Source organism: Nipponia nippon, unplaced genomic scaffold, assembly GCF_047370975.1.
Source record: "Nipponia nippon isolate SJK-2023a ecotype South Korea unplaced genomic scaffold, ASM4737097v1 scaffold_3, whole genome shotgun sequence".
Lineage (NCBI taxonomy): Eukaryota > Metazoa > Chordata > Aves > Pelecaniformes > Threskiornithidae > Nipponia > Nipponia nippon.
The window spans coordinates 98,678,586-98,702,607 of record NW_028262347.1 but is presented as its reverse complement, the minus strand read 5'-3'; the positions used below and the strand labels follow the sequence as shown (position 1 = coordinate 98,702,607).

The 24,022-nt window shown below is 39.5% G+C and overlaps 2 protein-coding genes across 5 annotated transcripts in view; one reads left to right on the top strand and one right to left on the bottom strand.

Annotated features, from left to right (window-relative positions):
* The first annotated feature begins 235 nt into the window (after positions 1-235).
* The window catches only part of RET (ret proto-oncogene), an 84,688-nt gene continuing 60,901 nt past the window's right edge, over positions 236-24,022 (top strand). Inside the window, exon 1 of the mRNA XM_087763724.1 lies at positions 236-598. Coding sequence (XP_087619850.1) covers positions 553-598 — 46 coding nt within the window. The 5' untranslated portion in view covers positions 236-552. The remainder of the gene's footprint in view (positions 599-24,022) is intronic.
* LOC148054794 (uncharacterized) overlaps positions 2,952-24,022 on the bottom strand; it is a 97,164-nt gene continuing 76,093 nt past the window's right edge. The window contains exons 4-5 of one of the 4 annotated variants that reach the window (XM_087763732.1): positions 16,027-16,071; positions 15,356-15,722 (exon numbers count right to left, since the gene is read on the bottom strand). The gene's annotated coding sequence lies outside the window, so the exon portion shown is untranslated. Of the gene's footprint in view, positions 3,092-15,355; positions 16,072-17,228; positions 18,615-24,022 lie in introns of those variants that run through there. The other 3 variants (XM_087763739.1, XM_087763729.1, XM_087763738.1) reach the window with 3 other exon arrangements.

The following is a 24,022-nucleotide window of genomic DNA, read 5'->3' as shown; positions in this document are numbered from 1 at the left end:
GGGCCGGAGCCGCCGCCGCGCCCCCTCTGCTCCGCTCCCCTCCGCGGCGGCTCCGCGGGCGGGGCGGGGGCTGCCCGCCGGGCGGGGCGGTGTTTGCGGGGCGGCCGGGGGCGGCCCCGAGCGGGCCGGGGAGCGCGGACCGGCGGCCTCGTCCGGGCGCGGAGGAGGGGCCGGGGGCTGGACCGAGCCGGGCGGTGCCGCCGCCCGGGCAGCGCGGGGGGCTCGGCGGCAGGCGCGGCGCGGCGGAGCGGGGCTTCGCCTGTGACTTCGGCTTCTCCCCGCAGAGCCCGAGAGGCGCCGGCACCGCTGAGGGGACGAGGGCGCTTTTTCCCGGCCGGCGGCAGCGGGGCGGGACCCAGGAGGACCGACGGAAGGAGCCGGCGGAGAGGCATCCCGGCGCGGTCCATCCCGTCCCTGCCCGGCTCGGTGCGTCCCATCGCGGCCCGCCGCCGCCGGCCCGGGCCATGGGCCGGCCCGACTGAGAGCCCGCGGGGACCGGCCCGGAGCGCCGGCGGCCGAGGCGGGGCCGCGGGAGCCCTGGCGCGGGGGAAGATGCCCTCGGCGGGGCGGACGGCGGGCTTCCTCCTCCTCTGCGGGGGTAAGTACCGCCGGGCCCGGCCCCGCGGGAAGTTTGCGGGGCGTAGGTGATCGCTGCCACCGGCGGCTGGGTCCGGCTCCGAGAATCCTTCCCAAAATAGTGACAAGATATAAATAATCCTAATACTTTTTCTTTGCTTTTTAAGCTCTAAGGCTAAGTTAGAACAGATGTGAGTTTCCTTGTTCTTTAAATTTATGATGTGAAGGGGAAGAATATTCAAGTGTATTCCTGTGTTAAGTTTCTAAAACGTTATTCCTTCTCTGTTATCCACCTCTCGGAGATTTTTGCATCATCAAATTAAATTGGCTTTGAATTGGTGAATGAAAATGACCAAAATACGAAAAGTTATTGGATCATAACTTAGATGATGCTATCCACAGATGTCAAGTTTCTAAAGCAAACAGAAAATCCATTATATCTCTCTTTCTTCCATATGGCTTTGTTTGCCAATGCATTTCTGATGTTTACATGAATAAATCAAAGTTGTTGTTTGCTAGAGGATGCAGTACAACCTTGCACACCAAAAATGCATTTATGAAAAAAAGCAAACCCCAAACTAGCCCGGTAGCTAACTAGTTGGTATGACAGAAAGTGAAGTGCAATATTAGTTCTGTACTCGTGATTCTCTGTAAAATGTGCAGCTTGTTCCTTCTCGTTATTGTTTCAAATTCATTGTATTACTTCATACCATCTTAAACTACTCTCTGTAGCTTGCAGAGATTATAAAGCCTGTCTTTTATTTCATTTTTTCTTTAGTATGCTAAAATACGTCAAGTTGCCCTTATTCTCTCTCTTCCTAGTATGTTGTTGTTAAGGCCTGATCTTCATAAAAACTCCCTGGTACTCAAACCTAGGATGTCTTAGAATAAAATATGTGGGATATACTACATCTAAACACTTATTTAAAAAAACAGAACGGGTTGTATCCCAAGTCATTTCACCGTCAGGAAGAATTACCCATACTTGTATTGCTAATGGATGATCTGTCACGCTTACTTTGCTTTTATCTCTGGCAAATCCATTTTCTTTAATGTTTTTGGCAGAATTAGGAGAAATGTAATTTACCTAAGTTCTTCAGTTTGCGGGGTATGTTTTCATTAGCCAAAATGAGTCACATGCATTTGCTTGAAAATGATTTTCGGTGATTTCTGTTTAAGCTGGACAGATGAACTTACTCCTAGTCACGCTGCGATGCCCCAGAATATTGTAATGTACTGAACTAACTGGTGCTTGGAACTCCCGAGCTGCTTTCTCGTACATTTTTTTTTTTCTTCATTGTTTCCCTTTCAGTTGGACCATTATTTGATTTTACTTCTAGTTGTATAACTTTATACAAATTTCACTCTCAAAGTCACGGGTGGGAGAGGGAGTTGCCTCTGAGTGTTCTTCCCACTCGAGACAGATATCTAAACCCTTCTTCTTTAAGTACCAGACCTAAGCAGCTGGAAATTGGTTTGAAAGACTTTTTATTATTAAATGTGACCATAAATTGTTACCTCTTGGATCTGTCCATAGCTTAGAGGAATATTATACGAGTTAATTTATTCAAGTAGAGTACACTGCCAAGTAGACTTTTTTTTTTTTTTAAATACCACTTGCTTATACTTGTAATTGCAAATATTAATTTTGTTTACTCTCTCAGCTTTGACTGGTGAGGCTTAATACTTGATTCCCCTTAATTTTTACAAAAACTATGGGAAAGAAAAGTTGAATGCATTTCGGATCACACTTGAGGGTAATTGTATTCATAGTTATTTCAAGAAGTCTAGCATATTAGCAATGTTGTATGGGTGTCTGTTGCTGGAGAAGCACTGTTTCACATTGTTTAGATGTGTGACACTAATTCCTATTTCTGTAATAAAAGCTGAGTTGACAACAGGGGTAAGATGAGTTGTTGTGTCTTGGAGGTATTAACAAAAGCCCTGCATCCATAGAGTTCCAGTTTAGAAACAGAGCTGTCTCATGTGTGATGCTGCGTTTCCCTGGCAGGGGGAGGAACGTAGTGAAACTTCAGCGGGCTCCATCCTAGGGGAAAGCCAGAGATTCTTCTGGGCTAACTATGTTGGGCTCTTGCTGGGTGTTGTGAAGGAATGTCTCTCACCTGAGCAAGACCTCACCACAGAGGATTCCCACCCAAGGTTAACGCGCAGCGATACCCTTGCACTCACCTCCTGGTGGTGTATCCTCGGTTTATCTAATTCTGTAGGGTTTTGGACAGCTTAGAACTGCAGTAGTTCTTCAAACGTGCTCACAACTAACCCAAAGGTTTTCTGTAACGTGGAATGAGACTGCATTTTACCAAGTGATCTGGGTTAATCAATCTGGTGAGCGTGCTGTTAGTTGAAAGGATTAGATCTGGTTCTTTTGTATTGGCAGGCTTCGAAAAGCACACTGGGCCGCTTGTTCTGAAGCAGAAAGGCTGCAGCCTTGCTGCTTTTGCACCATAAGCAATGTGTGAGTCTCCTGCAGGCGCTGGTATTTACATGTGGTAGCCTAGAAATAGAGAAAATAAAAGGAATGCTTTTTCTCAAATTAAGACTTCTGTCTCTCATCAATATCAATTAAAAGAAATGCAGATTTTTGTTACAGAGTGTGCACATGTATTTTTCAAAAGTTTTACGTATCTTTAGTTGTAGGGCTTCAGGGTGTTTACTTGCACACTGCACTGCGTGGCTGTTTGGCACTGGAATTTTGATTCATTTGTGAAAGCTCCTTGATATAAGAGAAGGACCTTGTTCAGTTAAATGTCGAAAAGAGTGCTTGTGGGAAAGACCTGGTAAGGTGGGCTTCTCTGGAAAGTAATTTTTGTTATTGAAGGGAATACTTTCGAAGAGGTAATCTATTCTCAGTGAATAAAATAAAGTTTTGTAAGCATTACGCTCTGTGTATTTTGTAAAATCGGAAGGGAAACATGCTTCTACATGGAAATACTAGAAATGTTACTTTAACAAATGTGCTCTTGAATGTAAGCGATTTAAACTTTTTTCTATTTTATTGACTGTGATATGAAACTACTGATGAATGTATTAGTTCTGATATTCATTTAAGCACTGTATGGGATCGATTCTTATAGGGCATTTTCATGCTGCTAGTGTACTGTTAATGTTTTATTTTGACTGGTTGCAATTTACAACGAGTCCTGGCTCAACTCATGTATCCAGATCAAGGACAGACTTTAGAAACCAACTGTGCAAATATTGACATTCTTCTCCCCCAAGTTTAGATGGTTTGTGTAATATTTGTATTTCATGATAGAAAACGGATGTTTTCCCTAGGAAAAGAACACCTATGTGATTCTTCCAAAAAAGGGTCGCCTGTACGCTAACATCTTTAGATCAAAACAGTGCTAATCAGATCAAATGATGGAGCACAGGCCATCGACTTGAATCGTGAACCAGGCTAAAGACAGACATAAATTGGTTTGTGTGTCTGTCATTTTGGCAGTGATCTGGTCAGACAATATGTGATTTTCATTTTACTTTGCTTAGATTATAACCCTGACTGTAGAGCAAGGGCAAAGGGAATCTGTGGAGAAAAGTGAGAGGCACTTCATTAGATCTTATGTGTCTTATTTGGAGATGGTCTAAGAGTTATGAGGAAATTTCCAACCTCATTGCTCTTTTTGGTAGGAAAAAGAGTATTAATTATGATACTCCGGTTCTTTCCTACTTTGTTATTTTCTCAGATTCAGCATTTTATGTGCTGGCTCTTCCCCAGGCACCTCACAGCCTGCTGGTGGTGCCAGTGCTTCCCCTCGCTCCCGTCACCTGCTTCCGCCTGCAGGGACCCCGAAACTGCTGCTTTACTTGCACAGGGCTGATGGCAGGGTTCATCCCAGCCCTCCTAATTTCCAGGGAAGGTGCCTGGGCCCTCTCTGGTCCTCCAGGCTTAATGTCTCTCCTCACTTTATTCCTATTCCCAGGTCCTTCACCTTCCCGTTCCTCCACAAGCAAACTTTTGCACTGAAGTTCATAACCTGCAGCATTTTCCATTTCACAAAAAGTAATGTACTGTGTTGGGGTTTTTTAACTTATGCTAATGGGATCCATATTTGTGTTACATTTAATTCCCTTTACTTCCCATGGCTATTTTTGCTGTACCTTCTGTCCCTCAGATCCCTGTGTTTGCCTGTCTGCCTGTCTTCTCAGGGCATGTGTCAGGGCAACATGCAGTATTGGCTTGATTAGTTCTGCCAGTCAGTCTGTTGGAGTCTTAGTCTTTGGCTTCATTCATGGGTTTTGTTACTATTATAAAGACAGTATAAAGGAAATTAATATGAAGATTACAAAAAGCCAGCATTTTGATGCTAAGAAACTCCTTCATTAGGCTTTGATTAACAGACAAGATTTCTTGTAGTATTAACATAAGCAGTCAGTTTGTATGACAGTGTCGGTTCAGCACCTGAATACAAGATGCACATTCAGTAGCATGCCCACGATCAGTTTTCCATCTGTATGTCATATTATAGTCCTCTAATTTTTTTTCTTTTTCTTTTTTACTGAAATGATAGACACGACTGGTGAGAAAACATGTATTTTGTTCATCTCCGTTTCTTCCCCTCTCCCCCACTTTGGCCCCTGGCAGGAGGGAAGGGATTTGTTTGCTTGTTGCTGTACTTGCATTCTTGGCACCGCTGCTCAGGCTGGTAACGAGGCGAGTACTAATTCTAGTCTTTTTAGGATTTGACCTGAGGTAACTGGTGCGAGGGAAACCAAATAGTAGCTCTCTCTTCAGTATCTCATTTGGCAACTGTACTGTTTTACGCATACTGCATATTTAAAGGAGATATACTAACAGTAAACAAGAATTCATAGTTTCTGCTCCTCCTGGGCCTCTGTCTCCCCAGTGATGCAAAGCAGCAAACACAAATATGCCATGGGTTGGAAAAAATCTGTATTATAGGAGCTTGGTGTTTTCTAGAGAGCCTTTTTGTGTAAAGGTCACTTAGAGTCCGTCTGCGGTGAGGAGAGGGTTTGCTTTATTCATGGGTTGGCATCCTTCAGCTTTGCGGCAGAACTGAGAGCGGTGCCGGCTGGTGATTGGAATTGTCTCTTGGTTTTGAAGTGTAAGAAGTTGTCCAACGCTGCATATTGGATGTGTGCATTTGTATTAGTAACATTGCAAAACTTACTTTAACACAGATGCTGATTCCCTACCTGAACAAGGTGTATGTTTAGAGCATGCTGTTTCAGGATTGAGGCACGTTCATGGTGCGGAGTCTGTTCTTAGCTCTTACTTTCTACTTCTGTTTGGTTTGGCAGAAGCAGAGCTTAAAAATTCACCAAATTATTCAAAAGAAACTTTGGAATTGTTTATTCTCCAGATGATTTTTGTTTTTTCTTTTAAACTCTCTATTACATTTTGGAGAGCAAACAACTGAAGCATTGCAAGGATAAATAAAGCAATTACCATAGGAGAAGGATAGATTTGAGGTTTGCATATTAGTTTCGTTAGATCAGGATTCAAGTTCATTTAACAGCTGTGCAACAGATTTATTCATTGTCTCACACTCTCTCTTCATTTTCTGTAAAATACCACCATCAGTTACATTCTCCTTTACATGTCATACCCATTTTTGATTGCATATCACATAACCCCATAATGGGGCATACAGGAGCTGACACAAAGTGGGGAAAATACACTGGAAAACTTTACAGAATCTCTAGAGTGATGATGCATCAAGAAAAAACAGCATCAGAGAAGTTGTAGGTAGCTGTGGAATAAAATCTGTTCAGAGGCTTTATTTTTACAATGGGATCTTGTCCTTCATCAGTGAGATACATTGGGCACTTCCACAATGTTTTGGCGAAGTCATCATGAGTCTTTTGACAAGTTTCATGTAGATATGTTGCTACTTAATAACATTATTAAGAAAGTTTTTGTTAATAAACTAGTAAGCCAGCTGAGGTGTGAATAGCCAGATGGATTTTGTTCCTTTTGGAGCTCAGTTGTTTTCAAAAGGACCACAAAGGTATCTAAAGCCATCTTATTCTTCAGATGTTTTGTCTTTTTTCCCCCACAAAAGGAGAACACAAAACTGTTTTCTTAAAGATTACTTCATAAAAACAGCTGAATAGTTTCAGATTTCTGGGTCTTGAAATGGGACCATAAACCTACCAGGCACGTTTTTACCCAAAAGAGATGCTCTGTAAATCTGCTGAAATGAAGATGATCATCAGTGCTTAAGGGAAAATTGCAGTGATTGCAGTCAAAAAAGGGAATTGGAAACTTTACTGGGATAAGAGTGCCAAAAGTGTTGTTTGACTGAATTACTTTAGAAATTTGCCTAACTAAATCAGGTGATTGTAAAAAGAAAATGGATATATTACTCCTAATGGTTGTCTAATGGCTTTTCAGTGTATGCATTTAGAAAACTAATTAAACATTATATTTAACTCACATAACAAAGTTGCCTGTGTTGCTGTAATGGGTGTTTTTTATAGTGTCCATTATGGCTTTCTTCTAAGTGAGACAAATTTCACTCTCAGATAATAAAATTAAATCTAGGTTTTTCTCCTAATTCAGAGACACCAAGTTTTCCGGTATGGACAATTCCATTATCTGTTCTTTTCACTTGCAAAATGGCAAAACTCATCTTGACATCAGTCGACTGGAATTTCACATACCTCTGAAGCCCCTTAAAGGCTAGTTGTGCTACTGAATTAGAGCAGGCATCCATTAGTCCTGTCAGTGCCATTCTAAAGCTGAGATGAGACTTAAATCTCACAGTGGCTTAAACACACAGAGAAGTTTCTCTGTTTTTGCGAAGAGATGCATAAATTCTGGTAGTTCTTTACCACACCATTCCTACATCAAGAGCTGAGACTTTCAGATTGGTCCCTACCAAGGATGTTGCAGAGCAGCTCCCTTTGACTGCCTTTAGAGGATACTTCTACACTGGAGGTTTTTGCCTTTGTTGGTACGGTGGCCTTCCATACACTGTTATCTAAAAGCAGACATTGAAAAGTTTTTCTTTGCAAAGAGAAATGAGGATGTAAGAAATATGAATGGTTTACAAAATGTTGGTGAGAATGGATTTGATTCTCTCGGTTATCACCACCACGCCCTGCCACTGTATTCCTCAAAAATTACCTATCCGGTTGAAAGTAGCTCTTTGCGTTGCTGCTGTGTGTTTGGGAGGAAGACACTGACCACCAGCGTTCCTGCAGTTTTGCACAGAACGGGGGGAGGGGAAGAAGAATTCGGATTAATATAAATAAAATGGAACATAAAGTCAAAGAAAAGCTATGGCTTACTGAAATTTATCCCATGACATTAACCTATGGCTTTAAACAGCTGATTTTTTTTTTTTTTTTTAATTAAATGAACTATGTCTATTTGGATGGGAATGCCCAGTATAGAATGATTAATACATACATTTATGACAGTTGGTCATCTCAAAGTAGCAGAGGGTTTGAAATGTGCATGTACTCTAGGGCTGCAATCAGGCTTTCTTTTACAAAGCATAAAAACAGACACTGGCAAATTATATGAAAATATTTCTAAATTACATTGCCATTGCTTTGTGCTTTGTAAGACAAAAAGGTGCTGTTAATGAAATCTAAATAACAGGGAGGGGAAAAGTGAGGATACAAAAACTCTCATCAGAAAAAGGCTTAAAGTTTAGATTTTAGTAGGAAAAGGAAAAGTTTATTTTCCAGGAAAAAAATGTTAAAAATTCAAATTGGGAGTAGGGGAATGAGAGTGGATTTGGGTAGAGGGCATTGGCTGTTTCAATACTGTCATGTGAAATTGCACTGTGATAACTGGGAAGTTCTGACAGGACCTTTGGAGAAAGTATCCTATGTTCATTATTAACAACAACAAAGTGCTGCTTTGGCACCTCCAGTATTAAGAACATCACTTTGTAAAGCACTTCAATGGAGCCTTCTCACATCTCTGAAGTACTTAGGTATTTAGGCACATACTTAGGTTTATCCCATATCAGCAAAGCATTTTAGACTGGGACTGATGAATCAAAGCCCTGTAAAGGACGGCACAGAATTTCGCAAAGTTAAAACTGTGGCAGTACATTCAGGTGCCAAATTTCTCTTTGCTACTCTTTGCTATAAAGTTCCCCTTCCCTGGCGTGTACCTAGACTCTCCTGTCTCCGAAATGCAGGTTTTTCTGTTCTGAGAATAACACGTTACAAGGAAGTGTGACATCTCAAACTTCTTCTGCCCGCTTGCAGAATACAAAGATCCAGCTAATTTGGAAGCGGCACGTTTTATTACTCAGGAGCATAGGTGAGGTTAGCTTGCACTGAGCTCCACGTTGCCGTAGTTTACAGTACCTAGGCTGGTAGGTCTGGAGCTAACTGGGATAGCTTTGTTCTACTTCGTCATTTGAGGGTTAGATACAATGCTGCTGACTGCTTTCTCAGTGTGACTAAGATACACATTTGAGATACTTTTCACTGGCAGCATGAACAAAGTTCTCGTGTGTATGTGTATATATTTATTTATTTAAATGGATAGTTTTACTGAGTAGCCTTCTTAATAGTCTAACTAACTTCCCTGAGTTAGACCAGGTAAGATCTGCCCTTAAACTCTTCTATAGGCCTGTTGTTTCCTTGAACTGTAAACGTTTGGCAACGGTTTCTGGTGCTCCGCTACCTTGGATCACTTGTGCTGCTTTTGAACTGTGAGTTATGTACTAGGTACCCCATTTGTATTTTGGTAGTCACAGTGTCTTTGGAAAGAAATACAGAAAGAAATATAAAGAAATTATGATTGCCTGTTACTGCTTTTGAGCAATTCAGGGTAGAGGTTTCTCTAGTTCAGCCTGTGGATGTTATTGAAATAAAAAGGACCGAGGAAGATGATTTCTGTGCAATGACTCATCCCAATCCCAATTATGAAACAAGAAACGCAATGGGAGTGTTTAAATTTTGGGTTTGAACATGTAAGTTTTAAAGTAATGAGGGGGAACAATATGGCTGTAATATAAATTTTATTGCACATTTAAATTCAGTATTGCTGACATGCTCTGAATGAGAAAGCGTTATAAACAGTTTTATTGCTTTGATAAACTTTTGCCTTAGTGAAGATTGGAAGAGTTGTCCTAAATTGCTTTGCTAAGGACTTTTTGGATAGTAAGAAAGTTTATAACATACATTCTCCAGATTCTTTTGTATTTAAAAAAAGAGAGAGAGAAAGAGAGAAAATAACCCAAACATTTAAAACTTAGTTTCTGTAAATTCAATAACAAGCAGGATCATCTTAAGAGACTGTGATAGATCACCCACAAAACCTCTGTAAAAAAGGAAAACACTTATAAAATTATTTTTTTCTTATAATATTGAGGCATTTCAGTGAGCCTGTTATTGTTGGAGAAAGGATCTTTATTTAACTCTTTCTCTTCTTAGATTTTAGTTTAATAAAATTTGAAATTAAAATCGGACTAAAAGTTTCAGGGCAATCAATGCCTAAAGACAATAAGTAATAATAGAAGGCCGAAGGTTTTACTACTTGCTTTTTTTTGCTGCCCCCCCCCACCCCCTTTTAAATCTGGCTGCCACAGACTCTATTTTTGTTTGTATTTTTATAATTTTTCCAGTAATTTATTAAAGCCTTGTCTCCTGGCGTCATGAAGTTAGGTGGGAATTTTCACTTTATTGAAAAATTCTGTCCTTTGCCTCTGCACAGGAAATCTTGGCATCATGGCATAGACATACTAAGTACCTGACAATTAGAAAGCAAATTAGACGAAACTATGCAAGTCTCTACTTTAGTCTTTCAGAATTTGTTTGTCCACAACTTCTAGGAGATAATAAGGGAAAGGCATGTTATTTAAGTATTTAGGTTGGTAATCTCAAACTCAGTTTAGCTTGAATATAGTATTACATGTGTCAGAGTAATAAGGAGACTGGTAACAAGGACTTTTATGTATTTTAAAATGTTCTGTTGCTAAAAAATCCCTCTGACAAAAGTTTTTTTTTTTTTTTTTTTTTTTCCCTTCCTCTGTTAATGCTTGGTAGTGGTGATAATGTAAGAATTACCACATGGAGTCACACGAAAAGTCCATCTGATCCAGTGACCTATTTCCTGATGATGACTGGCAGTATCCAGTTTTGACCTTCATACTTCTTGGAATGCAAAGGATAATAACAAGAAGTTTAGGAAATGCTGGTTTTGAAGAAAAATAGAAATGATTGGCAATATTTATGCACAAAGACAAGACAACTGAGAAAGGATAGGGTTCAAATTTTTCTAGTTTATGCAGAAGTATTATAAAGATGGATGTAATGGTGAAAACGGAGTAATGGTGGAAACAAGACACGTGGAGCTTGTGTCATAGCAAGTAAGATTCAGGAAGCATTTTGGTAACAGGGAGCTAGAGGAATCAGTTGTCTGCAGTCACCGTGGGATTTCTGTCACTGGGAGTATCTTAAGAACAGGTGGGACGGCGATGACTGATGTTGTTTACGTATAATCGGTCCTATCTTGAGTAAGTTAGATGACCTTTGTTGGAAACTTTTGAGTTAATCTTCTTATGGTTTTGTGCTTAGGGTGTAAGAAATAGGACAAATGCAGCCTTTGTGTATCTGCTGAAGTTAATGCCTGGTGTTTGATCAATCAGGGCTCTTTAAGAGATCATGATAACTTGAGTCTGTGGTCAATGCAGCTTGAGAGCTGATATCAAAATACTTATATTGTTAATCATCAACAGCTGAATAGACAGGAGCTAGATGCCTTTGATGTCAAAATGAGCTTCTGGAGTTTCTGGTTTCCAGAATATCCCCAGGGATATAAATGCTATGTGGTAGTCTTTGTCTTTTTAAAAATCAAGTTCTAATACTATGCTCAGCATTGTCAAATCCAAGGCAATGAGTTGGGGACCTCACACTGGCACTGAGCATTTCCAATTAGGGCCTTGAAAAAGTCTGTATGCGTATGGCCTGACCTTGTCACCCAGAAGAATAGAGGGAGTGCTGTTTTCTTCAGACAGAAAGGGAAATGCATTGGAGTGACAATATTTGTTGAAGTAGACACGGGATTTGAGGATCCATTTTCTTAAGAGTTAAACTGGATTTATGGTTTGGGTAGGCAGTTCTTATTAAATGAGAATTTAATGATAGCAGAAAGATCATGAAAAAATCAGTGCTGGGATTATAACTCTACTGTCAATATTTTCCACCCTGAATCCTAAATTGCAATTGCCAGGACTATTTATCTGTCTTTGACTTATGCTGCTGAGAACTCTTCTTTAGTTTTCTCTTTTATCAATGCAATACTTTGCTGTATTTTAGTCTTTGAAGAACTGCAGCTTGTATTTTTTCATTGTTGGTTCTGTTTCACAGTATCTTTCACTGCAATAATGCTTTCATTGTAATTCCACATCATTTTCAAATTAAGTGTTTATGTTTAAATGTGCTTAATTTATAATGGGGTTTGGGGCATGAGCTACTCAACTGCTGTTGGTTGGCAGCACTGGTCTCATAGAAGGAATTGATAAGGTGTTTTACAAAATAAAACTACGGGGGAATATGGTGCAATCCTAGAATGTTATCCTATTTCCCCTTCTGAGAAGCTTTTCATTTACCCTATATGTGCCAGCATGGCATAACAATAGGTTGTATCCTGTTCTGAATGCAAGATAGAGGCAGGAAATCACTATGAAGAAGGAAGAGACTATTATTCCTCCTTTCCAAGGACTGAATTCAATCCTAGTTAGTCTTGATTTAAAGCAGAATCGCTACCCTGTCACCTTTTCTGGCATTTGGACAGAAACCTACAAATGCGTGGAACTGCGGTTGAAAATGAAATTGCACTGGGCTATGTGATTACCTTTCCAAATGTCCTGATAAAGAGTGCAGACACTGTCACAGCATCTGTGATTTTTTAGACATGTGATTTCTGTCTGGGAAGAATGTTTTGTTTGGATTTTCTTTTTTACGTCTAGCTTTTGAATAGCTTGTGAGTGCCATCAGTCTTGCAATAGAATGAAAACCTTAAGCCTTAACTCTTTTTTCACTAATTAAAAAGATAGGAAGGTGCATTATTGTCACAGAGTTGACTTAAAGAAACGGCAGAACACCTTATCTTTCCCTTCTCACAACAGATACCTTCTTTTAGCAACTTTAATTATGACTGCCCTTAGATATCACTAGATAGTAGATGCAGATACACCCATGTATCATGGAGTGTGTTGCCTAAACTGTTAGCAATACTGAAGTTTTTTATGCAAAGACCTGCCTGTCCCTTTTTTTGTTGGAAACCTGTACGTAGCTAGGGTTGACCAAAGCCCCCAAATGTAGCCCTGCTTCGAAAGAATGAGCTTAAAAAAAAGTTGTCAATGAGAGAAGAAATTAAAAATTAAAAAAACATAACAAATTAATTTAGGTAGTAGACTCCAGCTTTTGTACCTATCTTACTTGCTTGGGGAAATTCCAGCAAAGTTGGTGTTAAAATGCATGTTTCTTTTCTGTTGCTAATGTCAGATCTACTTAACGAGGGAAAACGGACTGAAGTGTAGGAGAAATCAGGAAACTGTCAATGCAGAAAGCACTGTCAAAAGCAGAACGGGCAAGATTTTAATGTAATGGTTCACCAGTGCATTTAATGGGGTCAGAGTCTTTTCTAGCATCACTTAATGAAGATTGTTTTTTTTCCCCTAGATTTCAGGTAACCTGTAGACTGTGAAATAATTAAGACAAGAATGAAATTACCACTATTATTAATAGCAGGTTTTTTTCTTTTGAAGATGCTATACTTGCTTCTGGAGAGCACATTGAGACTAATTTCCATTCCTTCTGCTATGGTAACTTTTCCCAGCATCAAGTAATGAAAGGCAAATTTGGTGATAACTTCCAGAGTTTGCAAATTACTTTGGAATAAAAGCTGTAAAAGGGAGGGATTGCTCCACTTACCTCGATGAGACATTAACACTGAAGACTTAAAAAGTCATTTAAATGTGGTCATTGGCAACTCTCTCATTGCTGATCATTTCAGTAGAGCTGTCTGGATAAACAAGTTACCCATTTGGATTTTTGTGGGAAACAAATGGCCGGTGATGGGTATCATGATCACTGCCAGAGTTAGGTGAATATTAATAGGGTCTTCAAGCTCTTGGCAAAGACCATCTAGCAATCCTACCAATGGAGTAAGACACAGAAATTTTGCAGTGGCTATTTTAAATATCTATGCTTGTTTTTCAATAACAAGATGTTGTATGGTAATATATGAAGTGGGAGGTTGCAGACTGACATAAAATGAGTATACTAGAAATTAAATACACCACAGGGATTGTTTTGCTGATTTTATCTCACTAAATAATGTTATTGTTATTTTGAAAACGCTGGAGAAGAATCAGGTGCATTTAAGGTGCTTTGCATTTGCAGGAGTCTGGATTTCTCATTATAAAATTAAGAGTCAACTGTCAAGTACACAGATAAATATGTGCAATTTTACTCGGTTTTACTCTCTCTGGAATGGTGGTACTTAAATTTTGGTTTAGTTCAATACATGATTCAGAGATGTTGGTGGTCTTTCTCTTGATGTCAGTGTTTCTGTATTGTGCCTCTGGCAGCTGAATATCCATGGGAAAATGTGTTACGTTTTCATCCCTGGTTCCTGAACTGTGGGCTTCATGCTACTGATGGCCTGTCAACTATAGTTAAGATCTGAGAAGCTGTATTAAAGGACTATTTTGGTAGTGCTTGCAATTAAAACCTTGATGATAAACATGCATATTGTTGTAAAAGAGAGGATGAGGATTGAGGGACATAAAGCAATATAAAATGCTGGCAACCCCTATTGTAGCTGGTGATATTCCATAACAAAATTTTTGTTTAACAATTTTGAATACACAGCTGCCCCCCCTCTTTTTTGGGGTGGGTGGGTGGGGGAGAAGTGTTTGTGTGAAAAAACTCAAGTGTACATATTTAATGGTGTAAGAATAACAAGCCAATTGAAGAAAAAAGTCAAAGCAAACTTCTGACTGTTAAATGACTAGAGGGCATTTGTTTGCTGCTGTTCTTTAGGCACACAAAAAGGACTATAGAGTAACTTTCTGAAACAATGGACATTTTCATTATAGGAAGCTTAAAAATATGCTTAAAAATAAATTTAGAATCAAGCCTTCTTCTGCATGCTAAAGGTTTGTCTGGTCTGTCTGCAGCTGTCAAGTTACGTGGTTTGTTTAAATAAGAAATCTGTAAAGTAAGGATTAATTTGATTGATCTGTAAGGTAAGGATTTCCTCTTTGTACGGTTAGGCCTGTCAGTTCTGGGCACTGATGTCAGATGTTATATATTATATTTTAGCAACAGTTGATTAACACCTATTCCTGTCAGCAAAGCTGGATCTATTTGTTGAATGAGAAAGTGGTGGGAAAAGAAACTACTGTTTCTCGTCATACTATCCCATCTCCCCACAGTTGTGGTATTAAGCCCTGCTTCCCTCACACTTGGTATGCAGAATGAATGAGGCTCTTTAGTATGAATTCTGTTTTTATAGTTAACTGAGCTTTGAAATTGTCTCCTAAATCATCCTTGCCAATAGCATTAACTACCCCTTTGCTGGTAGTCAGAGATTATTCTACAGTAAGTTAAAGGGTAACTCATCTTCTTTTGTGATGACAGGAAACATGGAGGGATGTAAAAGATAATGGCTAATTCAAAGCAGATCACTCCACTCTGCTTCTGGAAATCCATCAACTCCATTCAAACACAGATCTGAAATTTTGCAACAAACTTTGAAAGCTCTTTCCCTTTCGCTCCTTCAGTAAATTGTTATCTGGGGGAGGATGATGCAGATGCCCTTGAATTATGATGCCTTTCATTACGAAGGGGTGAATTGCACATTAGCCTGGCATTCAGAAGCCTGAAGGATTCAACCACTGTGCTTTTGCTGCTTCAAAAAAGGTAAGATAGAGATGCAAAGTAGATAAGTGATGTGGTATTAAAGAAAGGTCTTTATCCTTACTTCTCCTTTTACAGAAACAAACCCCTGAAAATACATCATTTAAAAATGTACTCACGCAGAGATGAGTCATCCCAGCTGTATGGCTGGACCAGGTAGTGAGGCGACAGGGGCAGGTGGTGCAATGGAACAGCAGGTGAATTGATCCCTGAGTAAACACCTGTGTTTGCTTTTTTTAAAATTTTCTTTTTAAAGACAGCTGCAGCAAAGGAACAAGAAAATCTAATGTAATAACAAACCATAGAAGGATATTTCAGAGAGGTAATTTTTTTAGAAACAAGCTGTATCTAGCTCTCTTCATGTGACAGTTCCATCCATACTTCCTTATTCATCACCTGGGGTTGCTTCGCAAAAGCAAAAGCTAGTTGTTCTGTTTGGCAGCCAGATTGTTGCTGTTGTCATTAGCTGCTTCAGAGAAATGACATTATTTACTGCGGATGTGGGGGTAGGATCAAGAGGACATTCCTGCTAAGTCTGGACTCGGTCTAGATGAAGAGCATTACCTCTCCATTTACTGTGTTCTTCTGGAGCAAGGCATCTTGTAACACCTAGAGTGAAGCACATGAAAATTCAGGATCAGACTGCTTGCTCATGGGGAAACTTAGTGGTGAAAACACTGCTTTAGACTGGAGAAAACCACTCTAAATGCTCCTAAAAACCTTAGATAATGCTGTCCAAGACAAATTTAAAGAGAGCCACCTGTTCTGAGAGGCTCTGAAGACAGGGGCAAAGACCAGATTCTTCTGTTACAGCCACTTTTAATCTTTGAGTATAGAAGTAATTTGCTTAGGCAGCGTTTAGGTATGACAGTCACGAACGCTATAAAAAATTATGAAGTAGATTGTTTTTGCTAGCCTATGATTATAATTACTCACAACTCTTGATATGTATCATGTACCGTGAACCATTTTTAATTTCCTGAGAACAATACAACTTAAGATATCTTTCTTCATCAGGCTGTTTAATTTATTAGAAAACTGCTAGATCCATGTATTGAAAACTCTGTTAATGATTGTTATGCATCATTCCTACTGTGGAAAAACCGAGAAACATGGTAGCTTCTGTGTATTAAAATGTGAACATACATTTTAACATGCTATACATCTCTCTATATAAGCTCTGTCAAGTAAATATTCAATGCCATCTCTCCACAGTCATTGTAAAGTAGAGTAGGAGTTGCCTTATTAAAGTGGTCTTTTTTCCTGTGCTGCCACATGTGAAAGAGATTTATTGAAAATGGAGAAAAAAACACTAATGAAATAAACAGGTTTACGGTGAAAACCATTATCACAGTATAGCTACACTGTTTAACACCTTATGGAAAACAACACAATATGCCAACAAGGCTGCTTTTATTTTCCCATATTTCTTTACAAGCTAATTGACAGTATGCTTGATAAAATTAATCTTGTTATGATAGATGTATTTCCATTACAAGTAATTTTTACTGAATGAATTAATTTGTTTCACTTATTCCTTACAAAGTCAATATGTTACTTGAGAATCAAGCAGTTCTTTGATGCCAGTATGTTAAATGATTAAGGAAAAAAAAAAGTAAATAAATGAACTAGTAGGAAATAAGATAGCCATCCACCAAAAAGAGTTTAAGTTTTGTCCAAACGTTATGACAAGCTCTGCTGCCTTCAGAGGGCTTGGATCAATCCTTATGACTCACCCCCTTAAAAAAAAAAAAAATTAAAAAATCCCTGAATGTTTTCATCCACAAACAACTTATCCATGATAAATCAGGGAAGGATATTTTGCACAAAGGTGGCTATTGTCTGAAAAGTTTATAGCTGTTTAATAAAACAAGTAATTGGTATATTTTTGTTGCAAGGATGTACTTGTTTTTTCCAGATAGTACGCTTGAATGCTTTTGACTTGTAGTATGGTTTAGGCGTGTTTTATTGGCAGCTTTCATGATTTATGGCTTGCTGAGTGACATTTTATTTCCTATTCAAGGTAGTAACAGCTCAGATTCTTCAATTAATCACTTTTATAAGTAAAACTGATGCACTGGATATTTATAGAGCAATTTTCAGGCCAGGGTCTTTGAGATATTCAAATTACCGGGAAAACCATGTGGACAAACACAACCTGGTGCATGCAGATATATATGAGTCAGAGAAGATTAAAGAAGGAGGCTGTATCTGTAATGTCTAGACTAGCATTTGCGACTTCTGATACACTGCTAATATGAGCCTGTTTTTTCAAACAGAGGTGTTCAAAGGGCGCTTAAGGTCTATTAGGAGTTTTCCCCTTGTGATAGAAGTGGAATGACTTTGGATAGGATCAAGTTTTGTGGATTTCAGCTGCAAAACTCTCATTAAGTTCAATTTCACCTTTTGTGTTGGTTTTGAGACCCTTCAGAATTTCATTTGGCACAGAGAGAGCAGTAAGTTCACTGAGGAAATACAGAGTTTTAGAAACCATGATTGCTTTTATAGTCCTGTGATGTGTAACCTGGCAGGACAAGTGTCTGTGCCCAAAGACGCTGTAGTTCATATCCCTGCATTCATGATTAGATTTAATTTCTTAATAAAAACATTAAGTGTGGTTTAGGGAAAACACTGCAGTGTCAGATGATTAGCAGTGGTATGAAAAGATGTGCTCTTACTGGAAATCAAGCGCTTTCCTCTGATTTTAAGGCATACAATGATGAATATGATGCTGCTAATGTGCATTTTTCACTCTTAGCCTTAGAAGTAGAGGAACACTTAAAAGCCGCGTGAGTATAAATGCCTTAGAAAGAAAACTACTGTAGGTATCTGAAGGGAGGTTTGTTCATACTTTGGAAAATAATAAGAACTTGAATGAACAGGTTATTGTCAGAGCTTTTGCATATTAGGAGTCTTTATGTGGAAAAGCATAACCTATGTGATCTCATGGGATTCTGGCTGCTGAGAGGGCATCACACTGGCTTGTCAAGAACTGCTTGACAGGCTGCAGAGGACCAAATGTCAGATGAGGAGTTGGGAAAAATGGTTTCCTTGTCATTTCAGTTCTTGGCCAAATCTCTTCCATTTCACCCTTTGTTTCCTCCTCCAATTTATGGCGATAGAGATCCAATATTGTAAAAGCTCTTTGTGGTCTGTGAATGGAAAAGTACTCTTAGTTCTAGTAACAACATATTACAGTTTTCTTGTTTGCTATTTTCAAGCATTGCTGTAAATTTTTAACCATTTCGGTATACAGCTTAATGGAAACCCTTGTCTTTATTTGTTTCTCTAATAGAAATATTTCTTCTCAATTTCATCATGTGAGACACTGCAGCATTGTGGGAATGGTGGAAAAAGATAAATGCTGTTAATTCACTCTTGAGTTGGTTTAAGTAGGCTTCTCTCTTGGGTACTTATTCCAGAAGAATCAGGCAGTATTGTGCCTGTTGTAATATGGTGTTTATTTAAAGGCAGAATTCCAAATACATTTGTTGGCTTTTTGCCTGAAACATGACTGTAACAGGGACATGGATACCTTAGAAAGCTAAATATCCTGCAGTCTGGTTTGCTACTGATGTGCATACATAATTTCCACTGACAGTAATGGGAGTTACATGTGTATAGAAAGCAAAACAGACCCTTAAAAAATGTTGGTCAAGTAATAAAGGCTGGTCCAAAGAGAGTGTGGAAGTAGGGAGTGGGAGGGTCACTTTTTTTTTTTTTTTTTTTTTATAACTTGCCTTCTCTTTAACTTATCCTCACTCCACTAATGTTAGCTTAATATTATTTTTATGGATTCACTCCTGATTTATTGTGGCATGAGAGGTAAGACAAGATCCATGTGGAATAGGTAAGCAGAAGATGACTTTAAAATATACTTACTCTAAAGAGAATGAGAGAGAAAACTGAAGAAGCTGGAAAAGGTTTCTCCTTCCCTGCTCCCAAAAGAATTAGAAGAGAAGTTTTCCCATGTAGTGGTTGTACAGTAGAAGAGTCTGCCATACTGGTGTGCTGCTAAATATATTTTCACAGTAGCAAGTAGTAGCGCTGAGTCTGTACTGCCAAGGCTCTGTGCACAGCTGCCCTCCCCGCAGTCCTGGCGGGGGTGCAGAGAGCCCCCGTGTAACTGAGCTGCTGCCGCCGGCGTGTGGCACGCTGGCTGCGGGCAGAGAGCTTGAGCCTCCTGAGCCATTGCAGCGCCCAGGGACTGGGCTTTGTGCCTTGCTCCAGAGGAGCAGGGCACTGCTCTGCCTGTGTAAGTCACAAATGAAAACTTAAAGCTTCTCTTCAGCAAAATGAACCAGCAGTCCTGCATCCCAGTACCGTTCAGTGTCCAAAAGGTAAAACTGTCTATCCCAGTGTATCTATTGGCAACCTTACTGTCCTTTGTACAATAGATGTTATTGTGAGCTCTGAAAACAAGAAATAAAACTGCAATGGATGCTGTCAGGATTTTGAGCATGTACTTCGGGCTCCAAATGAGAAGGGAGAAGCAAATTCCTGGATAGTTAGACCTGGCAATCTGTAGTCTATCCCCTAATTAAATTCTCTGCAACCAGCATGTTTTCATTGTTAATCAATGGACATTTGTCCTCAGAAGAAACTAACCCTGGGGAGTGTAAGAAAGGATAAAACTGTTGATAAATCTAAATGTTACACAAAAGGCATAAAAATCAAATTGTCTTTTTTCAAAATAGCTGAACATCATGGCATCTTAATAAAGGGAGTGCTAGGATATGATCTCCTAATAAACCTCAGTAAAACCTCTAAAAATAACTACACAGATATATTCTAAGTTGATTAGCAGTAATTGAACTGACTTAATGTAGTTGGATGATGTCATGTATAATATTCCTCTGAAGTAATTTCTGTAGACAAGCCATTTGAAGTCCTCTTGCAGCCAGCATAAACATCTTCGTGTTGCTAAACTGGGCGCTCAGACTACAGCACTTGGCTGGAGAGCTCTGACATGTGACTATTTTATCTTATTTCATTGAGCTACTGTGGCTTGCCTGTTAGAAGCAGCTTTGCAACGACAAATATTTCATCCTTGTTTTAGGACAAATGTGGAAACTGTATAATTGTGTAACAATTATAATTAAATTTAGACCTGTTAGTTGTAGAATAATAAATGTTAAAGATGGAAAGGACCTTTGAAAGTGTCTGGTTTCAAAGTTTCCCGGCAGTATGCGTTTCCAGTGTTCTGTCCAACTTGGTTCAACCTGTCCCAAGCAATGGGGGCTGTTCCACGGTCTAATTAATCTCACTAGAAGGAAGCTGGGAAAACTATTTCCCTAGGTTTTGCTCTTGGTTTTGCATGTGCTTACACGTTTCCTTGTGTATCTGCTCTTGTGTTTTTACAACCTTTAAAAGCGTGTAGTTGGTTAATGCAGGTGCTATCTTCTTCCAAAATTTTTGTAGCTTGGATTGTTGCTTTTGTGGAACAAAACCTCTGTTCTCTGTGCACTGAAGTGACATGTCAGTTGGGACCTTCTGCAGAATCAGATACATGTCTTATAGGTTTGAAGAGTTGCTGATGAAAGCTATTGTCTTCCTAGGAGTGGAATGCGAGTAGGTCAAGGATTGACAGATTTTGGAGTCTTTCTGTCTCTTAAAGACAAGTCTTAGTCATTCATTAAACCTATAGCATTTTCAGAGAGGCTGACAATGCCATTTTTATGTGCAACAGTGCACTCTCTATTCATCAAGGAAATGACTGCAGAAATGTGTACCCAGCTGTCTCCGTATCAGTAGCATCTATGCATAGCAGCTGCTGATGTTTGCGATGATCATTTCCTATCAGACCCTTCTTATTTTGGTGGATAAGCATCAAAAACATCAGTTAAAGTCTTGGAACTCAAGGATACCTAAGAGCCAAATTCAAAACTATTTCAGTAACACCACTGTTCCATTGCCTTAATCCATGAAATTTAAGCCAGCGGTAGTTGATAGGGAGCTGTGCAATATGCCCTGCATATGCCCTGTCCTTGTCCTTGAGTATCCGCTGCTGCAGCCCTGGGCTCAAGTCACTTAGACCAGAGGAGCCTGGGGCCCCTCAGCACCCTGCAGACCCCGGGTTACTTCCATGTGCTGCGTGGGAGCAGGGTGCCCACATCTCCTCCAGCTGCTCAGGAGATGCCTGCAGCGCTCACTGCGGAGCGTGCCTTGGCCATTAACAGATATCACCTGAGCAAAGCCCTGCTCTAATGCTTTGATTTTTTTGTTGTTATTTTTAAATCTTTGTATCTGCTTTCGTAAAGAGACCTTTTCTAACATTTTTTTTTTTAAATCCTTTTTGTACAATTTTACAAGAATCATAGCAAGAGAAGAGATGATACCACGGTCAGGGCTTTAATCTATTATTTATTAGACCTCAGTTAAATGAGGTGCCTGTGACAAAGCAGGGTGTGTGGTTTTGGTTAAGTCCCCTGGGTCCACTGGTATGCAGTGTATTAGTACTGTCAATGCAAAGCACTCTTAGAGAGGAACTTTGTATTTGGATCATAACCCCTTACTACTCTGGCTCCTCTTTGCAAAGGAAATTATATGTTTAAGGCACAGATTGTAGGTGGATTAGGTCTGTACTGAAGACACATCTGCGTTAAAGATTTTACCCTGATGGATGTAGTTTTGCCAGCCAAACCCATTTAGATATGGTCCTTAACCTTTCTGTGCCCCAGTTCTCCAGGTGTGAAACGGGGATAAGATTCTTGACAACTCAAGGAGGACGTGGGAATACATCACAACATGGTGAGAGCACTTAGTGCTACAGTGGTGGGGTGGGATTCTGTAACAAGGAGATTTTATTTCATGTTCATGTTTTTAAGGGCTAGGGAACACTAATCCACGCAGAAACCACACCACGTGATTTGTGTTCCTTATTCTATGAAAACCTTTTGCAAGGAGGAAACCTTTTGCATCTTGGAATAGCTTATAGCTGTTATAGCACTGCACGTTCAAACTGTCCTGTGCTTTTCTGATTGGGCAAGTAAATTTCCAACCTAGTGTTGGAAATGCTTTTTCATGTCCTGAGTCAGATGTTGTGAAAAGAGCATAAGGTCTGTGAAAAGGGACGAAAGAAATATGCTGGGGATTTAAAAGCTTTTACACTACCAAAGAAATATGAATGCATAAACAAACATGACTACTTTTTTTTCTTACTGTTCATATGTTACTATACCACAGGAGTACTCATCCAGTTGGCATGAAAAGTAGTTGATCATTTTATGCTCTTGGCGTTCAGGCAGGAGGAAATGTGGACTGGGAGACCTTGGACAGTGTGATTCTTTGTGGATGTTTTGGTCCTCATAGTGGCAGTACCCCATCAGACACTTGTCAGAAACCTTATTTTTTCAGTAACCTTAAAGCCATCTTTCAATGAATGCTACTTCTTTGAGAACAGAAGTAACATACTGAATGCTTACAGGGGATTCTTGGGGCAGGAATGACATTAAGTTCAGATTTGCCTTTTTCCAACCACCTGACAACGTACACAACCAAAGGAAACTGAAATGATCTAGCTGACAATGCGGGATGTCCAGGAGGCCACTTTAAGTGGGTGTTTTTTCAACCAGTTGTTAGAGCTCCCAGTCCAGGCTTTGCTTCCCAAGCTATCGAAGCCTTCTCTGTTAGATCAGTGACTTGGAACAGCGATCAGTGCAGCGGGCTTCTCGTTTGTGTGGTTTCCTGACAGGAGGTAGACTTCCTTTATTTGTAAATGCCGATAAAATCGGAACTCAATTGCTAGTCTCTCAGCCTACATCTGTGTCAGCCATGTATTGGCAGGATACCTTCATTTTCTAAGGTATTTGGGCTGATACTTGAATGTCTCCAGTACAGCTCACATATCTTCTTGACAAAAATTCTAATAAACTATTCATTTACTTTGACCCTCTTTTTTCCCATTAATAATATCTAACCAATAGCAACAAATTATCTTAATGCTTCACTTTCACTGTTGGTTGGTTTTGTTGTTTTGTTTTGGCATGTTCCCACCACCCCCCCCCCCTCCAGTTCTGTGAACAGCTGTAGTAGTTGTCCCTACATGGAAAGCCGGCAAATTTGTAGTCATTGCAAATTTAGTTCAGAGATCAAAACCTAAAAAAGAGGAAGAGTTCAGCAGTATGCTTCCCATGTTTGTAACAATGTATAGGAAAATACAGACAGCAAAATTGGGGAACAGTTATATTGAAGTAGTATATACTGATTAGACACACATACCCTTCTCTATTTAGGCATACTAATTGATGATTTGTATTTGGGGCCACCTAACTGTACAACAGTATCTTTTATATAATACCCTACTAGAACTGTAATCTTTGCAATCACCTAAAAGTTTTAAGAAAAGTAAAGAACAAATTCATTGAGTAGAATAGCATGCAGAATATGGAGCTTGCCTGCTCAATCTGGTGGTGTAGTATCAATGAGGATTGATTTAATGGTGTTTTCCTCCTAAGAAATGTTCAGGAAAACAATTTCCCATTTTTTCCTAGTATGTTGTCCAGGAAAACAGAATTGGAATTAATTCTGTTAAAGTTATTGGAAAAATCATGGCTGCTCT